General features: G+C 43.1%; 1 protein-coding gene across 3 annotated transcripts in view; it reads left to right on the forward strand.

Annotated features, from left to right (window-relative positions):
- LOC126297635 (probable nuclear hormone receptor HR3) overlaps positions 1-21,070 on the forward strand; it is a 517,590-nt gene that overhangs the window by 207,291 nt on the left and 289,229 nt on the right. Inside the window, exon 1 of one of the 3 annotated variants that reach the window (XM_049988658.1) lies at positions 16,263-16,475. The exons of the other annotated variants lie outside the window; for them this stretch is intronic. Within the exon in view, the coding sequence (XP_049844615.1) occupies positions 16,379-16,475 (97 nt within the window). The 5' untranslated portion in view covers positions 16,263-16,378. Of the gene's footprint in view, positions 1-16,262; positions 16,476-21,070 lie in introns of those variants that run through there. 3 annotated transcript variants of the gene reach the window in all.

Consider the following 21,070-nt stretch of genomic DNA (forward strand, 5'->3'; position numbering starts at 1 on the left):
TATAAACGCACTTATAGTACATCGACGGTAAATAGAAATCAGTGTTTCGTTGCTCTCACGCAGCATTTCCATAAGCAGTCCTACCTCACTATAAATGTAATGACAATTTTAAACACAAAATTTTGATGATACCACTTGTTTATTTTGTGTACAACATCCTATAGTAAAATGCGTTATATGTTAAACAAATTTAACGATTGACGTAATAACCACAACTGTGAGCCCATTACATGGATAATATTAAATTTTTAGTTTATAGATACTTCTTTTTTTTTTTAGTTCTCGCTAACGGCCTTCCCTGTCAATTCATAACTCCTAAAGCAAACCCAAATACACAGAGTAGAAACAGTCAGAAAATTACCCATTAAGCTGTAATTATCTTTATACATGTTGCAAAGTAGCTAACATTGTAAATAACCGAAGCTCCAGAACGAACAGAAAAATCAAACTAGTCAGCTAGTCAGTCGCAATGGTTTATCGTCTGCTTTGTTTGTCTTACAAGCACAGCCGGAATTCCTTAAATATTTCTTTCAGTGGTTGGCCTGTATGAGTTTCAAATGCAGATGTAGCGGATGGATCAGCCTTTTTGTTTCTTTCTTGTCGCGAGCTCTGGAGCAAGAAAGAAAAGAAATGAATATTGCGCATGCCGCTGGTACCTTACTGATCATCTGAGACAGCGTTCGGAACTCTGCATGAAACTCAAAGAAATGCCAATAATCTGCCATTAATCGATACATTTTTCGCAGTCAGTGCAATACAACACATTTGCAAACTTACTACCATAATCCGTGGTTTTATCTAGAAGCAACAGAAGCTATATTGATTTATTAACACGTCAGTTACCTTGTTCGTCTTTCCGGTTTGTACTCAGCATTTCGAGGTCTAGTCAATTTTACATGGTTATAGAGATACTTACAGTTTCCTTATAGTCACTACAGGACGACAAACTTAGGTGTTCTAGTGATAGTAAGACACTTCTGAGTTACATTTATTTAGACCGAGAAGGTATATATGCAGTTTTTAAACTGTTCTGTGGAAAGTGAACGAGGTGACACAATAGTTAGCACACTGGACTAGCATTTGGCAGGACGACAGTGTAAATCCGCATCCGTGATTTACCAAAATCGCTCAAGGCAAATGCTGGGGCAGTTCCTTTTAAAGGGCACAACCGGCATCCATCCCCACCCTTAACAAAACAACCCGGGCTTGAGGTCCGACTATAGCGAACTCGTTGTCGACAGTACGTTAAACCTCGATCTTTCTTCCTTTTTTATTCGTATCTTCCTTTTTGTTCTGTGAAAGAATTATATGCTAGCTTTTCTTTGGTCATGTGATGAAATTTTTTGCATCTGACACTCCAAGATGTGCAAGTTCGGCCATTTATAATGTAATATAAACTCCCATCACAATTCCTGCCTCATACAGGGAGGTTATAGTTAAACTTTCGTTACTCGATGTTGGCCTGTATGGGAACGTGAGCATAATCATACTTTTAGTCAAGTATCCGCTCTGCTGCGTCTGGACACCACAGGAGAGATCGCCGTAATGTGTACCAAACACATCGTAACCCTTTCACATCTACGCCTGCCGACGGGAATTGACAAATGTATAAAATGCATGTTTGACTATCAATTGCCTTTTTATTTAATACTCAAATATCGACCGGTTTCAATCACAGCCCGTCTTCACGGTCGATATTTGGGTTTTAAATAAAAAAGCAGCTGATGCTCAAACATGAGTTTTATACGTTACTTGACGGCTGTTAACAGTCACCTTCCAAAAATGTTCGCAATTAACAAACTCTAACGCAGAATGGTAGTTGGAGCTAGATATATGGGACATTCCATTTCGGAAATCGTTAGCGACTTCAATATTCTGAGATCCACAGTGCACCGAGAGCAGGGGCGTTTGCTTAGAGTTCTCAGTGCTAACAGACAAGCAACACTGCGTGAAATAATCGCAGAAATCAATGTGGGACGTACGACGAATGTATCCATAAGGACAGCACAGCTATGGCAGTAGGTGCAGCGCCACTTTTGGGGTCATGACGGTATCGGCTGGTCCCTAGACGACTGGGAAACCGTGGCCTGGACAGGTGAGTCCCGATTTCAGTTAGTAAAAGCTGATGGTAGGATTCGGGTGTGGCACAATCCCACGAAGCCATGGATCCAAGTTGTCAACAAGGCACTGCGCGAGCTAGTGGTGGCTCTATAATGGTGTGGGCCGTGTTTACATAGAAAGACTGAGTTTTCTGGTCCAACTGAGCCGATCATTGACTGGAAACGGTTATGTTTGGCTGCATGGAGACCATTTGCAGCCCTTCGTGAACTTCATGTTCCCAAACAACGATGGATTTTTTATGGATGAAAGTGCGCCATATTACCGGGCCACAGTTGTTGGCGATTGATTTGAACATTTTGGACGATTTGAGAGAATGATCTGACTTCCCAGATCGCACGACATGAATCCCATCAAAAATTTATGGGACGTAATCAGGAGGTCAGTTCACGCACAAAATCCTGCACGGGCAAGATTTTCGCAATTATGGACGGTTATAGAGGCAGCATGGCTAAATATTTCTGCAGGGAAATTCCAACTTGTTAAGTCCATGCCACGCTGAGTTGCTGCACTACGCTGGGTAAAAGGGGCTCCGACACGATATTAGGAGGTATCCCATGACTTGTCACCTCAGTGTAGGCCTTCCATATTTTCTCCCAACATGTTGGAGCAAATGAGCTGGGTCTATCGAAGAAGCCGCAGACGATTTGCTTCCCGTCCTTATCCAGTCCGATCTTGTGTTCCGTCGCCAGTGACGTCGTCATCAGAGGGACGTTAAACTCCATCCGTGTGATGCTCCTACCGATAACAACACGGCCGACTCCTTCCACCGCCCATTTACAAATGCTTCGCTGCAGGCGAGACGACAGACTCGTTTGATATCCTCCCTTTCTTCTCCCCGAAGATGCCTTCCGCGAAATCATTGACGGCGCAAAAAAAAAAAAAAACTAAAGCACCCAGAAGGAAACGAAACTTCACGGGTTGAGATCATAACGATGTTATTTCAGCGATCGCAAAATTTAGTCATGTTAACAAAAAAACTTGGTAGTATGAGTCTACTTACCAGTATGACCACGAGCACCCCCTCTGGCCTAGATGAATGCACTAATTCTGTTGGGAAAGTTCTATTAAAGACGTTGTATACTCTACTGAGGCAAGCTGACCCACAGCTGTTATAACTGGTCCTTGATATCTTCCCTGGATTATTCTGGCTGGGGGTCCTCTCTAAAGCGAAGTATACAGCACTCCCGTTGATATGACTGAAGAACTGTAATTGTAAGATGTTGTCAAGGTTTACGAGATAATGCGCGGGTGTTTGAAAGGATCAGTAATTCACTACAGAGGCGAATGTAGTATTGGTTCCAAATGCGACAACAACAGGGGGAATGCCTCTCTTAACAAGTACTATCTTACAGTAAATTGTAGCATGCAACGTGCGGACTTAGCATTTAATTTCTTGTTAAGAAATGGGTGAAATCAGAGCACAATTAGATGAGGACTTAATAGAGAAGTTTACATTACAAATACATTTGTACTGTCTATGACAATATATCATACCGTAGTCATTGGCTGCTCATAATCAAACTATCGTAATTGCTTAGACAGTTTCATCTTCAATTGATCATTTGTACAATCAATCGTAAAGATATGGAACGAGTCATTTTACATCCACATTACGAATTCACACGTAAATATGACAACATGCTGACCGTTTGCGAGGTCTTTTTTTGTGTTTTGAATGTGAGTTAGCAGTTCCTAGCCACCAGCTTTTACACATAACAAAAGCAGAAATTCTTCTACGCAGTAGGTGACTTTGTCAATGAACAGTGATCAAAAAATTTTGTGTCATTGTGCACCCATATTTGTACTAAAGACAACCTGAATGAGGAGCAGAGAATGTCTTTTTTTATTCTGGTAATTTAATTATGTGCATCATTTTTTCTTTGGACTGTTATGCATTCTTTACAGCAGACTTCATGAAGGAATAAATATACTGTCAAGACGTAGAAAATACCTATCTCTTCAGACAGATCTATACAAGATGATTGTGAATGAACACCACATATTATTCTTACAGTGCGCTTTTGAGTAACGAACACACTCTTTCTTAAAGATGTCTTACCCAAAAACATTATTCCATATCGCATTACTCAATTAAAGATTTGCAATGATTCGAAGTACAAACGTGGTTGAACTAAGCTGTTGCATGCCTTTTTCCAATTTAAATTCTCATCAATATGGATACCTAAATTTTTTGAAGTTTCCACCGTAGTTATTATTTCCTTGCCATATGTTGCATTAAACATTACTGTAGTACCCCTAAATGTGCAGAAAACATTATGTTATGTTTTTTTTGTTTTTTTTTTTTTTTTTTTTTTTTAACTGAGAGTGGGATCATTTGCAGAAAACCATGTAATATTTATCATTTTCTTTGTTTCTACATGTATGGATTGATTATAGTACTAGTGTCATACGCAGAAAGTACTAATTCTGCTTGTATATTAGACGGAAGGTCATTTACATATACGAGAAACAATAGTGGACCAAAGATTTAGCCTTGTGGAACCCTGTAAGTGATTATCCCGCAAACAGCTCATTTGCGGACCCTTGTCCACGGGAACGACTTTGCCTATTTGTCTTGTATTTTCACCAGTGTCAGTTTTCGCTATTAATTACGATAAACCTTGCATATCCGGTCGGAAGAGAAATAGCTGGTCGCTTTCGTGGCACTGAGGTCGACCGCCACTATTCTGAGGCGGACGTCCATCAGAGCGGAACCACGGGCGGAGAAAACGGCAGCCGCGGTATTCGTCTCCCGAGGGCTGCCAGCCGATGTCCTTGGATGCGGAGCATGTTGCATGAACGTCCTGCTGATTGTTGTAGCGAGCCGGGCAGCCGGCGGCGGGCTCCGTGCACCCCACACGATATAAGACGCGGATCGGGGATCGGGGGAGGAGGCAGGTAGGCGGGATCCCGTTACTAGCAGGGCTGTCCAGATGCCCGCCGGAATTTAACGGTTCCCTCTTTTTATGAAACCTTTGTGGGAGCCACCGCTCAGATTCCTCTGTTCCGTGAGCAATTCCCCGGATTGCGTGCACCTGGCCGTGACTCGCTGCGAGACCGTAAATATTTAGTCTGTGCTGATGTCCTACACTCTTGGACGACACGATCGTCTAAAATTGTTTGATAATCTTATGCAATGACAGCACCATAAAAATCTATAACAGTTACATTTGTTTATCTCTGATGTTCTAAATAGAATCTTGGGATTGATACTGTCGTAGGAGACAATTATAAAAAGAATTAGCTCCCTCTGAAGTACGCGGAAACGGGAATACATTAGACGTCGTTTTGGTAGATCTATTCCAAATTGGTGAAAGCTATTAGTTGTTTCCTTCATTTCCACTTAACAGAGAAATAAAGCTGTGCTATTAGCTAAAATTCCAAGACTACTCGAACTGTTGAGTCCAAACTAATCGAAATATTGAGAAATATTCATTGCCAACAATACCGGTTTTAAACATCTAGTGGTCGGCCGCTGTGGCCGAGCGGTTCTAGTCGCTTCAGTCTGGAACCGCGCGGCCGCTACGGTCCCGGCCCCAGGTTCGAATCCTGCCTCGGGCATGGATGTGTGTGATGTCCTTAGGTTAGTTAGGTTTAACTAGTTATAAGTCCTAGGGGACTGATGAACTCAAATGTTAATCCCATAGTGCTCAGAGCCACTTTCAGACGTCTAGTGCTTTTGTGAAATGTACAATCACCCTGATTTAATTTTTTGTGGTGTCCCTAAGTCACACCAAATGAGTAACCTCGTTATTGGTGTTCATTTTGCTAGCCTAAAATTCTTAAATATATAACTGTCTATCTAACAATACAGCGTTTTGAAAAGCTCCGAGAGACAGTTCAGTCGTTGTAAGTTTATGTCATCACTGCTTCACACATGCACTAAAATGCAATACTTACGTATTGATCGCGTTCAAAATCCAGCAGACATGTGTATCAATTGAAATAAACACTTATGGTAGGTACACAGAGTAAAGATCGTTCATTTAGAGCTTGTGCTGCCTGGGCATTGAGATGAGAATTGGTCCGAGGGAGAGATAAGATTGAAACGACTAACAGTTCCATTCATTTACGATTTATTTGCATTTTAATCGTATTGGAATTGGCGCCGTCTCAGAAACTCGAACACGAATAGTTGTTCATCCATAATTCCTACTATTCGCGGACAGTTGTCACAAACGACGGTCCTTCCCTTAGATCAAGGTATCAGGATTGCCTTCTGGTCTCATAAACAATTGCCTTAGCCGCGGACCCTACTAAGCGGTTTGGCGCCCGAAACTTCACGGAGAGAAAGGAGAAGTGGCGACTGCTTGAATCCTGTCGGTGAGAACCTGAATGGCTGTTGAAATGTTGTAATATGTTTATAAATGAGCAGCTTTAAAGTTACTTTACGAGGTCTTTTTGTTGTGGGGAGAAGCTAAACTACTCGCTCTATATGCATCGTATTTGCAAGCTTCCGTAATACGTAGTACCAGCGTATTTACTGAATGCTGCCGGAATTCAATAGACTAGCGGTGAGCTATGGACTAACATACTTTTATTTATTAACTGTATGTCTCCGTACTTAAGTTTACTCCAATTGTGGAACAATATCTTACTAAACAGGGTCTTTGTTTTAAGTATTTTATTCTTACGACAAATTTCACATCTCCCTATAACTCACTGTTATATGTCGATCAGCTGCAGTTACACAAAAAACCTTTCAAATGCTGTGTTTCTCTGTATCTCTCGCCTTACCCATGTCAAAAATGTAAACCGAATGTGAGGACAAAGGAATGACTCTAGTACAATATATGTAACGCTTCAACATATCTGAAACTATAGCCGCATTAAAACCATATTTTCGGAGGTCTAACTTTACTTTTGACAGAGTCCTTACGGTAATGCTTTTCACTCTTACCTCATGTGGTTACAAACTGGACTGTTTTCTGCCACACTTATAACTTAGCTTGGCATTTATAGAGATTTTAGTGCTGTTTTATGTGTGTATATGGCTACCTACAGGCAAATGATCGAAGGAGACAGTATGGCACTATCCAAAAACGTAAGGCAACATTCAACCTAGACAAATTGATGGAAGTTGACTAGAAATGGACGAATGATAGCCGAGTACAACACAACACAACTCAGACGACAGTGACTTTACTATATGGTAAGTTGAATCTCGTTACTTGTCAAAGAGAAAGATGATGATGGTGTTTGGTCTGTGGGACGCTCAACTGTGCAGTCATCGGCGCCCGTACAAAGTCCCAATTTTTTCACTGTCCAATCTAGCCACTGTTATGAATGATGACGGTAAAATGATGAGGACAACACAAACACCCAGTCCCCGGGAAGAGAAAATTCCCAACCCAGCTGGGAATCGAAACCGGGACCCCATGATCCAGAGGTAGAAACCCTAGCCACTAGATCACGAGCTGCGGACAAAGAAAAAGAGACTGAAAGTTGTGTAGGCGTCGATGTTTAGGGATGCACTGTGTTCGGTAAATCGCAAACAGTTGATATAAATGAAATGGTTCAAATGGCTCTGAGCACTATGGGACTCAACATCTGAGGTCATCAGTCCCCTAGAACTTAGAACTACTTAAACCTAACTAACCTAGGGACATCACACACATCCATGCCCGAGGCAGGATTCGAACCTGCGACCGTAGCGGTCGCGCGGTTCAAGACTGAAGCGCCTAGAATCACTCGGCCACTGAGGCCGGCGCACAGTTGTTATAGCAATTTGACAGAACACGAGCCCTTGAAGTAGGTATTAATTTTGGTGTAAGTTACCAAAATGCTAATAGGAGCCTGCCGGGATGGCCGAGCGGTTCTAGGCGCTTCAGTCTGGAACCGCGCGACCGCTACGGTCGCAGGTTCGAATCCTGCCTAGGGCATGGATATGTGTGATGTCCTTAGGTTAGTTAGGTTTAAGTAGTTCTAAGTTCTAAAGGACTGATGACCTCAGATGTTAAGTCCCATACTGCTCAGAGTCATTTGAACCAAGTTTTTGCTAATATGAAGAAATATGATTTAATTGCCGTAACTTGTCTTTATCAGACTGGAATTTCTGCATAGAAGAATGGAAATTTGAATAAGAATTTTATTTTAGAATCAAACTAGTGTCTTTCAGGCGTTGAGATGTTGCAGATTTGTACTTTAGTTTTGGGCTCATAAGTACGAGTACCCCACTGTTCTCTGACGTGCTCATTCTAACTCATCTTGCATGTTACCGCAACACGTAAACAGAGCACTGCAATGCAAAGCATAAATTCAATCAAATGTCGTTCAGAAAGCTTCAGTACATTCTTTTCAAATGTTGTATAGACCCACAGAAGTACAAATGGCGTTTCTTCTTTGCACTTAAACTCTTCTACAGTTCTAACGTATAAGGGTAAATCACATGAAATGAACTGTCTCATATGGCCAAATATATATTAGCGACTATACAGTACAGAAAGAGAACTTTAAAAACAGAGACACTTATGGTTGGCGTGTAAGTGAGGTACTTATCTCGCTATTGAAAGAGTCTATTATTGCCGTATACGTAAAACTGCATCTTATCTGAGTGAAAAACCTTCGCCAGCCTTTTGGAGGTTCTCATTTTGAATATCCTTCTTCATAAGATCAATTACCTTAAAATCGCTCTGTGTATATATTATATCGTTTTCTATTGCAGTATATTTATATATCAGCAACTGTAATGCGAAAACTAAATTCTAAATGTTGATGGATTAGAAAGGAGAACCATAGGAACAGGAGGTTGAAATTATTGCAAGTAGCACTTAGTTGTACATAAGGTTCTGGAGAGGGAGAGGAAGGAAGCTTTGGGTTTGACCTCCCGTCACCGACGACATCAGAGGCGTGGCACATGCTCGAATTGCGGAAGGATATCGGCTCCGTCCTTTCAAAGGAACCATTCCGGCATTCGCCTACAGCAGTTAAAGGAAATCTCGGGAAGCCGAACTCTGAATGTCCAGACGGGTATTTGTACCGGGGTCCAGCCGAATACAAGTCTAGTGTGATACCGCTGCGCCACATCGCTCGGTAATCAGAATTAAAGGCGAGCTACCAGTTATAACGAGGACGTACAGCTCAACACGATATACGAACAGTGGTAGAGTGTGTGTTTAGCGCTCGTATAGTATTGTCAGAGTTAGAAGTCCTTCCAATTGACAAAATTCCATGACCGGCAGAGATCGAAAAAGTCTGACAGGCACCTACGTGGCAACAAAGTGTTCGTGTAATTCCTTAAATATGTATTTTGGATATAAATTTATCTATGTTAATAGGAATTTGTTGAGATCAGTGAGTGTATTAGCAAATTTACACAAAAATTTTTTTCTGATTCAGGCACTGCCTTCATCATTGAGATGATTTAGAAAGCAAATCGCTTGAGGTGCATGCTGAAATAATCAATCTTTCTTGCCAGGGATAAATTTCGATCCATACTCACTGGTACACCCAGAAAACCAACTTCATGTCAATCCAAAGGAATCAATAATTAAAAATTAATGTAGTTGTAACTGTAAAGCACCTCATGATGGGAGCATGCTGCCGAAACGAGTCAGGCCAATAACTACTGCTAAATAAAAGTGACAAACTTAAAAATTATTTTAGAAGTGCGTATATTTTGTCATAATGTGATTTTAAGCTCTGTTCTCATGCTTGCAGAAAATAATGATTTAAAGAGAGTCTGCCTTCTTGCATAATGTTTTTACTGTTTAGTCGCCAGACATGTTTCACAACAATTATGGCATCGTCTGTGGGGTTTTTCTTTTATTGTTTCTTTTTTTTTACATTAAGTGCGAGCTGTGGCTGCCAACAAAAATCAGTCACAAGTCTAAATTAACGCACCACCTCATCATTGCTGTAGCTTTCCTGTCCTCTGACCTGTACTTGGTTTTTATTTGCCTCCTAAGTATATTTTCGTTGTTGTTTTCATGTTTAAAACTACTTTTCTCTTGCTCAGTGGTGAATTACCGTTTCGCATACCCCTTGGAAGAGCGTATATGAAACATAAATGTGCAGTGAAAAGTCATTCTAAACCACAGCAACACAGTAACATCGGGAATTCGACAATGAGCACGAGAAATGTCATTTTAAACATATAAACACCAACACATTCAGCAGGCAAATAAAAACAAAGTATCGCTGAGGATAAGTCAACTACATCAATGGCATGCAGAATTAACTCTGACTTGTGACTGATTTTTGCTGACAGCTACCGGAAACATACAATGTAAAAGAAAATTAAACAATAAAAGAAAAAAAACCACTGAAGATACCACTCCTGTGGTGAGACACGTTTGGGGCTTAAACAAAACAAAAATTGTCTTCTTACAAAAAGGCGGACACTCCTTAATTCATTGCTTATCTTTTAGTTCACGTCAAACGAAAATGTTAATGGAGGTGTTTGGAACCGAACTGATCATACGAGGGCGTGCTGAAAAGTAATGCCTCCATATATTATGTGTCACAACTCTTAAAACTTTTATGGTAGAACAAACGTTATTAACATTTTGCATCTCTATTTTTCACGTCTACATATTTGTTTCCTCAACACAGTCACCCTGGCGACGAACACATTTCTCCCAACGAGAGATCAGTTTGGCGATAACGAAACTGCAGAATGTTAGACTTTGTAAACGGAGCCACAACCTCACCTCTGCTTGCAGCGCTGCATTACTGTCAAAGTTAAGTCATCGAATGTGTTCTTTAAGGTTTGAAAACATTGAAATCGGACGAGGCAAAGTCTGGACTGTATGGAGAATGATCTAGGCATAGAAATGCTGCAGATGTTGCATTGATCGTGTGTGGTCTGGCAATGTCATGCGTGGACGAACTGTCGGAATTCGAAACTCGATTAAAGCACGTTGTTTGTTATACACCGACATAGTTACATTACAGACCGACATGTCACACGCTGCAATTCGGGACACCTCTAGCGGCAGAGGGCTACGAATGTATAGTAATGAAGAATAAAGATGTACTGATGGAGGTATGTTCCGACTATGCGACTGAGTGAAAGGCAGTTTGCTTTTTTCAATAAACGTTTCGCTTCTTTTATTTATGAAGCATCTTCAGAGGCGATTTCCCGATGTTGCTAGTCCATGTGTGTAGTCCTGGAGATGTGTTCATTCAGTCCCCATACTCCAGCTGGTAGATTTCCAGAGTTTTTTCACCCACATTTATCACATCACATCACTTACACTTTTCTTTGTCTGATCAACAATTTGTGTTTTCGAAGATACTAAGGAACGATAGGAAACGGAAAAAATGACATTAAAGATGTTGTTGTTGTGGTGTTCAGTCCTGAGACTGGTTTGATGCAGCTCTCCATGCTACTCTATCCTGTGCAAGCTTCTTTATCTCCTAGTACCTACTGCAACCTACATCCTTCTGAATCTGTTTAGTGTATTCATCTCTTGGTCTCCCTCTACAATTTTTACCCTCCACGCTGCCCTGCAATACTAAATTGTTGATCCCTTGATACCTCAGAACATGTCCTACCAACCGATCCCTTCTTCTAGTCAAGTTGTGCCACAAATTTCTCTTCTCCACAATCCTATTCAGTACCTCCTCATTAGTTATATGATCTACTCATCTAATCTTCAGCATTCTTCTGTAACACCACATTTCGAAAGCTTCTATTCTCTTCTTATCCAAACTAGTTATCGTCCATGTATCACTTCCATACATGGCTACACTCCATACAAATACTTTCAAAAACGAGTTCCAGACAGTTATATCTACAGGGTGTTACAAAAAGGTACGGCCAAACTGTCAGGAAACATTCCTCAGACACAAACAAAGAAAAGATGTTATGTGGATATGTGTCCGGAAATGCTTAATTTCCATGTTAGAGCTCATTATTGTTTCGTCAGTATGTACCGTACTTCCTCGATTCAGCGCCAGTTGGCCCAATTGAAGGAAGGTAATGTTGACTTCGGTGCTTGTGTTGACATGCGACTCATTGCTCTACAGTACTAGCATTTAAGCACATCAGTACGTAGCATCAACAGGTTAGTGTTCATCACGAACGTGGTTTTGCAGTCAGTGCAATGTTTACAAATGCGGAGTTGGCAGATGCCCATTTGATGTATGGATTAGCACGGGGCAATAGCCGTGGCTCGGTACGTTTGTATCGAGACAGATTTCCAGAACGAAAGTGTCCCGACAGGAAGACGTTCGAAGCAATTGATCGGCGTCTTAGGGAGCACGGAACATTACAGCCTATGACTCGCGACTGGGGAAGACCTAGAACGACGAGGACAATGCAATGGACGAGGCAATTCTTCGTGGAGTAGACGACAACCCTAATGTCAGCGTCAGAGAAGTTTCTGCTGTACAAGGTAACGTTGACCACGTCATTGTATGGAGGGTGCTACGGGAGAACCAGTCGTTTCCGTATCATGTACAGCGTGTGCAGGCACTATCAGCAGCTGATTGGTCTCCACGGGTACACTTCTACGAATGGTTTATCCAACAATGTGTCAATCCTCAGTTCAGTGCAGATGTCCTTTTTACGGTTGAGGCTTCATTCCAACGTGATCTAATTGTAAATTTTCACATCAACATGTGTGGGCTGACGAGAATCCGCACGCAATTGTGCAATCACGTCATCAACACAGATTTTCTGTGAACGTTTGGGCAGGCATTGTTGGTGATGTCTTGATTGGGCCCCATGTTCTTCCACCTACGCTCAATGGAGCACGTTATCATGATTTCGTACGGGATAATCTACCTGTGCTGCTAGAACATGTGCCTTTACAAGTACGACACAACATGTGGTTCATGCACGATGGAGCTCCTGCACATTTCAGTGGAAGTGTTCGTACGCTTCTCAACAACAGATTCGGTGACCGATGAATTGGTAAAGGCGGACCAATTCAATGGCTTCCATGCTCTCCTGACCTCAACCCTCTTGACTTTCATTTATGGGGGCATTTGAAAGCTCTTGTCTACGCAACCCCGGTGCCAAATGTAGAGACTCTTCGTGCTCGTATTGTGGACGGCTGTGATACAATACGCCATTCTCCAGGGCTGCATCAGCGCATCAGGGATTCCATGCGACGGAGGGTGGATGCATGTATCCTCGCTAACGGAGGACATTTTGAACATTTCCTGTAACAAAGTGAAGTCACGCTGGTACGTTGTGTTGCTGTGTGTTTCCATTCCATGATTGATGTGATTTGAAGAGAATTAATAAAATGAGCTCCAACATGGAAAGTAAGCGTTTTCGGACACATGTCCACACAACACATTTTCTTTCTTTGCGTGTGAGGAATGTTTCCTGAAAGTTTGGCCATACCTTTTTGTAACACCCTGTATACTCAATGTTAACAAATTTCTCTTCTTCAGAAACACTTTCCTTGTCATTGCCAGTCTACATTTGATATCCTCTCTACTTCGACCTTCATCATTTATTTTGCTCCCCAAGTAGCAAAACTTATTTACTACTTTAAGTGTCTCGTTTCCTAATCTAATTCCCTCAGCATCACCGGACTTAATTGGACTACATTCCATTATCCACGTTTTGCTTTTGTCGATGGTCATCTCATACCCTCCTTTCACGACACTATCCATTCCGTTCAACTGCTCTTCCAAGTCCTTTGCTGTCTCTGACAGAATTACAATGTCAACATTAAAGATGTAGAATGTAAATAACGATTGTTTTATTTAAAAACCTTTAAGAGTTTTCACACGGGAAGTCAGAGGCTTTACTTTTCATCACACTGTCGATATTGTGAGACCCAACTCACTTTATTTGTTCGTGAGACCCAGAAAATATTAGATACAGGCTCCCAGGTAGATGCTATTTTCCTCGACTTCCGGAAGGCGTTCGATACAGTTCCGCACTGTCGCCTGATAAACAAAGTAAGAGCCTACGGAATATCAGACCAGCTGTGTGGCTGGATTGAAGAATTTTTAGCAAACAGAACACAGCATGTTGTTCTCAATGGAGAGACGTCTACAGACGTTAAAGTAACCTCTGGCGTGCCATAGGGGAGTGTTATGGGACCATTGCTTTTCACAATATATATATAAATGAACTAGAAGTTCCACGCGCTTTTTGCGGATGATGCTGTAGTATACAGAGAAGTTGCAGCATTAGAAAATTGTAGCGAAATGCAGGAAGATCTGCAGCGGATAGGCACTTGCTGCAGGGAATGGCAACTGACCCTTAACATAGACAAATGTAATGTATTGCGAGCACATAGAAAGAAGGATCCTTTATTGTATGATTATATGATAACGGAACACACGCTGGTAGCAGTTACTTCTGTAAAATATCTGGGAGTATGCGTGCGGAATGATTTGAAGTGGAATGATCATATAAAATTAATTGTTGGTAAGGCGGGAACCAGGTTGAGATTCATTGGGAGAGTCCTTAGAAAATGTAGTTCATCAACAAAGGAGGTGGCTTACAAAACACTCGTTCGACCTATACTTGCGTACTGCTCATCAATGTGGGATCCATACCAGATCGGGTTGACGGAGGAGATAAAGAAGATCCAAAGAACAGCGGCGCGTTTCGTCACAGGGTTATTTGATAACCGTGATAGCGTTACGGAGATGTTTAGCAAACTCAAGTGGCAGACTCTGCAAGAGAGTCGCTCTGCATCGCGGTGTAGCTTTCTCTCCAGGTTTCGAGAGGGTGCGTTTCTGGATGAGGTATCGGATATATTGCTCCCCCCCCCCCCCCCTACTTATGCCTCTCGAGGAGATCACGAATGTAAAATTAGAGAGATTCGAGCGCGCACGGAAGCTTTCAGACAGTCGTTCTTCCCGCGAACCATACGCGACTGGATCAGAAAAGGGAGTTAAAGCCGGGTTCACACAGGCAACAAAAGTATCGCCACTGCTAATGGCGAACTGCAGTTGCTTTTTAGTTGCATGTGTGAACTCCTACTTTTCGGTGGCGCCATTTAAGAAGCGCAACTTTTGTCACGCCACAAAAAGTTGAACTTGGTTCTACTTTGTTGCTCCATTTTGCCTTCTCCACAATCGAATAACGTCATTCGATTGCTACCTCGCGACTGGATTCAAACCTTTCTAGTGCTTTTGTTTGTACATTTGCCATTAATATGTGGAAAAAGTGGTCAACAGCGACAATTATGAGATTCTTGGAGGTATCAAGAACGAATGGCTTTGGAACCACAAAAGCGAATCACACAATGACAGAAATTTGAGAGATGCTGCATTAATTGAATAGTAAACAGTATGCGTGAATATGTACCTGGAATTGATGTAGCTACAACAAAATTAAAAATTCGAAGCATTCGAAATGCTTACATGAATCAACATAAAAAAGTACTGAAATCACTTAAGAGTGGTGTGTCTACAGACGGTATTTATAAACCCAGCCTTGCTTGGTTTGAAGCTGCAGATCGGTTCTTAAAACACGTAGTCGAGACAAGAGAGACGAGAAACACTTTGGTAAGTAATATTTTACATTTATTATGTTTCCAAAACATCTTATTTAGTAATATGTACAGCCGTTTCATCAGCTGAGACAGGTGACACCATTTTGATACTGCGCAATTACGGAGAATTTGTGGCGTCCTGTGTGAACAGTAGCTCACAGCGCCACTCCAGAATGACTTGACTTGTGGCGATACTTTCGTTGCGTGTGTGAACCAGGCTTATTTGAAGTTTCTTCCATACACATGAAATTTCTTCCACTACCCCTTCACGAGAACGTCCAACGCGACCAAACCGGCAGTAACACTCGCATAAGTCAACTTACATTTGAAAGAACCCTCCCTGCACTCTGTTATGCTAACTCATTAAGCCGACATTTTATTTCACATCCATGAAATTCTTACATGCTCATTAGCAATGGCGATACTTTTGTTGCCTGGCTTAATGACAGTGGCACGTAAAGTGCCCTCCGCCACACACCGTTGGGTGGCTTGCGGAGTGTAGATGTAGATGTATTTTCTTCCGGGGCTGTAATATCGGAACAGCGAGGCGAGAGGCGAAAAATTCGTACGCGGACGGGAGCGCGGTGTGCGTGTTGTTTTGGAGGGTCGGCGGCGCAGGTAGTGGTGCCGGGGTGAGGGTGGGGGGCGGCGGTGCTGCCCCCTGCGCGGCGGCGCGGCGCGGCGAGGCGGCTGGCGCGCCAGTGCGCCTGCCACAGCACGGGCGTCAGCCACCGGCCACCGCACAGGCGCCAGCCGCTCGCGCCCGCCAGACGCCACTCGCCGCTGCGCGACATGACGCCAGCCGCCGCCGTCGCACGCCCGGCCGCCCCCCGCTAGCCGCGATGTTCGAAATGTGGAGTTCCGTGTCCTCCAAGCTAGACGCCGTCCATCTGCAGCAACAGCAGCAGCAGCCACACACGTCCTCGGGATCCATCAAAGGTAAAGCAGTGCGTGTCGTGACACTCGTTTGTGTTCGGGGTAGCCGGTGGACAGCTGTCAGTCGCTGCACGTGTCGCCTTCCCGGAAACCGGGGAAAGTATCGCGATCTCCGAAAACGCCGACGTCACCTTCTACGAGCAGTGACAGTGTCCGGTGCAAAACCTGTGTATAGTTTCAATAGGACGAAGCCACAAATATTGTTCCGATTTTCTTTCCAGTTACGGAAAAAGTACAGAATAAAAAGAACTCGCAACGTAATTTTTAATTTTTTTTATTATTATTAGCCCTAGTCTTCCGCTGGCACACACGCCCTCCGGGGGACTGTATCCCACTGACAAGCTAACGTGGCTCCGAAACGTGTTACGCCGAGGGTGAACAACGCAATAGTGTTGCGCGCAGATCCGGGACTAGTCGTGGGCGCCGATGTAGGTTACGCCCCCAGCTGTAGCGGGTACGGCGTGCCGTGGTATATCGACCCGGTACGCGGACCGGCGTTTACTGAGAAGCCGCAACTTTTGCAGGAAGACAGTTTGACAGCGGCGGCGCGACGTCGATGCCGGTGTCTCGGTTTCGATTCCCCCGTCGGGCAGACGGCAGCGCAGGCGCCGCCGCGGCCGCCTCCGCCGGCTTCGATCGAGCCACTCGTTATCAGCCGGCGGTACTTTCAGAACTGGACCGGCTACGGAAGTGAAGACAGTATGCGTGCGAGGGGGAGTGGCACGTGAGGCGTGTCCGCGACTGAGGGAGCGGCCGATCTCCGTCGCGTGCGTAGCTGTCACCGCACTCGGACGCGCGTGGGCCGTTTGCGAAATGAGCCGGCCCGTGGCCGCAGGGGCGGTTTCGCCCCCACCTGCTAGCTTCAGCGTCGTGGCCCCCTCCGTCCCGTAGCTCGCGTAAAAGCACTTATTCGATACTCGAGCTCCACGCTGTTTTTGTCACTCCTTCGACTGTCAAAGTGACACCAGTCTCATATCTGTCTCGTTTCCCCTCGCATCTCTCGTTCTCAGCCCAACTACCCATCAGGAACAGCTTCGAATATACGTACATATCATAAGAAATATTGTGTATGCGGTGTCGGACAGCTTTTATAAATGTTTGAAACTGCATGATTTTAAACACCCTCAGTCACCTCGGATGGGGCAATTGCACTGTTGTTTCTAACACTTTTTCCGAAAACCATTACTTTGTAACTGTTAATGCAATAAATGTTTCATTTGAAATGATGCGGCTTGCTTGATATAATCGTAAAAATCTTGTTATGAAATATTAAAATTAGCAGACATATAAAATATTTAACTGAATCATGTTTTTATTCCGAAGAAGAACTTGTACACACCGTTCCTGCACATTATATGCCTGAACATGGTATGTCTTGAAACATTCAGGTATATAAAGAGCTACGTCACAACTCGCTCCTTTTGACAAAGGGGCTCTCTTTGCAGACGTGTTGGGAGCTGTTTCCGTGATGCCTTTTACTACCAGAGCTGATTTACGAATGGTCATTTAGGCGATACTGTATTTCAAATGCTTCGCAACATTTTCTTTTATTACTTACCATTCACACAGTAATCTGGATCAATATCAGAAACATCAGTTTCCCCTTTTGAAGTGGGACCGCCGATTTGTTCCTCCAGGGCATTGAACGCGGCCCTATCATCGAAATTTACTGTGCCAAAAGTATGTAGAGAGCGAACAGCGGGCCAACAAATGTACAGGTAGAGCACGAAAGCAGTGTGACACAGAGCAGAAACATACAAAGTACTTTTGTGGAGTACAGATAATGCAGAATTCGAAAACTGCATGGCAGCGCAATGCAGAGACCCTTCCTTGTGCAGTATACTTGGCTACCAACAGTGTAGGCGCAATGTTAGCCACCATTTTTTTTACGCACAGCACGAGCAGGACTCAGGCGCCGTCCGCTTGACTGCTGCTGCTCGATTCTTATTCGGGCTTCGTCCGCAAACCTGTAGTGTAACAACCATGTACTCTGTCTTGCAACATGTTTCTTATAACGTAGGTTATACCTAATAGAGCATCTCAAGAATGATTAGTCACTGAAGTTGTGAAATGCAAAGTTGAATACGTCTTTGATGCCCCGAAGATGGTCTGACTTTGACTACAATCTATAGTCAATGCTGTTCCTAACATTTACAGGGTGTTCGGAAAGCCCCGTTGCAGGCTTCTAGGACTTGTAGAGGGGAGTGAGTACACAGTAATTTGAAGAGGAACCATCTCCGGAAACGTCATAACGAGGCTACAGAGCGTCAAAGTTATACACGGCGCCTGTAAATGTATGTATACATAGGGTGATTCTGCGATGATGTTACAGTCTTTCCAGGGTGATGGAGAAGGATAAATGTATCCATTTGAGGTAAGTGTCCTTGGTTCGGAAACGAACGAGTCGAAACTAATAAGTGAAAACCGTTCTGGTGCCTCTGACGGTGGAACATGTGTACCTGTACTGTTGTTGCTAAGACTGTGTGGTATGCAACTTTCAGAGTTGATAGTATGGACCAAAACAATAAAAAATGTCTAGCAAACAAGCATACCTGAAGAGCTATGAGCACATGTCTATCTTAGCTAGCGTGAAAAACATCTCCTCCTTTGAACAAGCGCTCAAAGTCTTACAGTATGCATTTTAGAGTCCATGTTTACTAGACATTTTTTCTTGTTTTGGTCCATACTACCACCTCTGAAATTTACCTACAACAACAGTAGCGGTACATGTATTCCACTGTCAGAGGTACCAGAACGGTTCTCGGTTACAACTTTCGACTCGTTCGTTTCCGGTACAGGGACCCTTACCTCAAATTAATACACGCTGTAACGTCGTTGGATGACGTTTCCGGACATGGGTTCCCATTCAAAATGCTACCTATTCACTTGTACTCACTCCTCTCTACAAACCCTATAAGTTTGTAATGGGAATTTTCGAATACCCTCTATATACCATTCACACATACGAGTCTTGTTCAAATTACCTCGATCTCGTGCGACAATTCGACAGATCTCAGTTCGATTTTATGCCATTTTTAACATGTCTGCGACACACAAATATTGAGCACAGTGCCGTATAAAGAGTACAATGGACCCCTTTCCTATAGCCTCTGCAAACGCCCAAACACGTCTCTTTCTTGGTTCTGATGAATGAATTCTCTCAGAACGCCGACTGCATGTCGGGATAGTCTACTGGTAACTTGTGGCTCCTTTGCCTTTACCCAATCGTTAAGTGCACGTTTGACCTGTTCCCACGCGGCCTGCTCAGCCGTTACAGTCGATAACCAAAGCTAATGTAAGTAGCTGTGTGAGTCATGTATTAGAGAATCTTGTAAGTTGTGCTGAGAGAGTTTAGTCTGGAATTGGCTTTGAGCTGTATTATTGACACGAAAATGGGATACTAGTTGAGACTGATACCGGTCAGTGCGCACCGATACAAGTTCTTCAAGAGGGGCAGCTCTGGCTGCTACACATCCTGTTGAAAGCAACCACTTAATACTTTATGCTGTCGTAGTGTTTCTTTTTCACCCTTTCGTGGGCTGTGCCATATCATCCTCTGAGAGTGAGCGAGACGTCACATCGATTGAGACAATGGACTGACAATCGGGAGCTTCGGTATTGAAGAGTTTGTGTGTTCCGTAGTTTCTCGAAAATAATTTAGGCGAATGCTGGGATGGTCTATTTAAGAAGACACGCCCAGTTTCCTGCAGTGTCCGCATTTATAGCCTGTTTCTGATCACCTCGTCTTCGCTCCTCTGACCTTCCTGAGAGAGAAGAGAGAGGGAGCGATTCTATATCTTTCTCGTGTTTCATAATTCATTGAATTTGACTAGAAGAATAGGAAAGAGTACAAATTAAAACCGTCAGACATGGCTATTCTGCATGATGATACGACTGTTTGTTGAAATAGGCCGGCTATGGGACTTACTTTAAATCAACAATGACGCACAGCATTCTCATAATGCAGCTAGTAACAAAGGATACAACAATGAGGAACAACTTACGTTAACTTACTTTAATTTTCCGCTGTCTTTCTTCATACGTTGTTTTATGGAATTGGGGAGTATAACTTCTATTACCATTTCGTTTCCTTTGGTGCTTATGTCAGTCATGGACTTCAAACACTTGACTCGATACGAAAAAACATATCTTGGTTGTGGAATAGTAAGTAATAGCGCAAACTAAGTTGACACTCGTCGTGGAAGCAACCGTAAATGCATTTCCCATTTACAGTCACTATCATCAGCCACAGCACCGTGCGTCAACTTAGTTTGCGCGAACAATAACTGGGTTCTGCAGTGGTGCTGGATGCTAACTCACACAACAGTCATACAACTAGTTCTGATGACTGAAGACTGAACACGCAGTGCAAATTACACAAGACTGATTTATTTCTCCTGTACGAAGAAAATGTAAGGATCTGATCTGTTGAAAGATACCACATCCTGTAACGTCCTGTTAACTGTGCGCTTTATACACCAGTGCAAGGCTTAATTGAAACTAATTTAGCTGACATGTTATAACATGTACGAGTCTTCGATTACGTTACGGAGTGCAGACAGTTAGAGGGGTTCCAGTCACTTTACATGTGAAACGTA

The sequence above is a fragment of the Schistocerca gregaria genome, chromosome X, assembly GCF_023897955.1.
Source record: "Schistocerca gregaria isolate iqSchGreg1 chromosome X, iqSchGreg1.2, whole genome shotgun sequence".
Classification (NCBI taxonomy): Eukaryota; Metazoa; Arthropoda; class Insecta; order Orthoptera; family Acrididae; genus Schistocerca; species Schistocerca gregaria.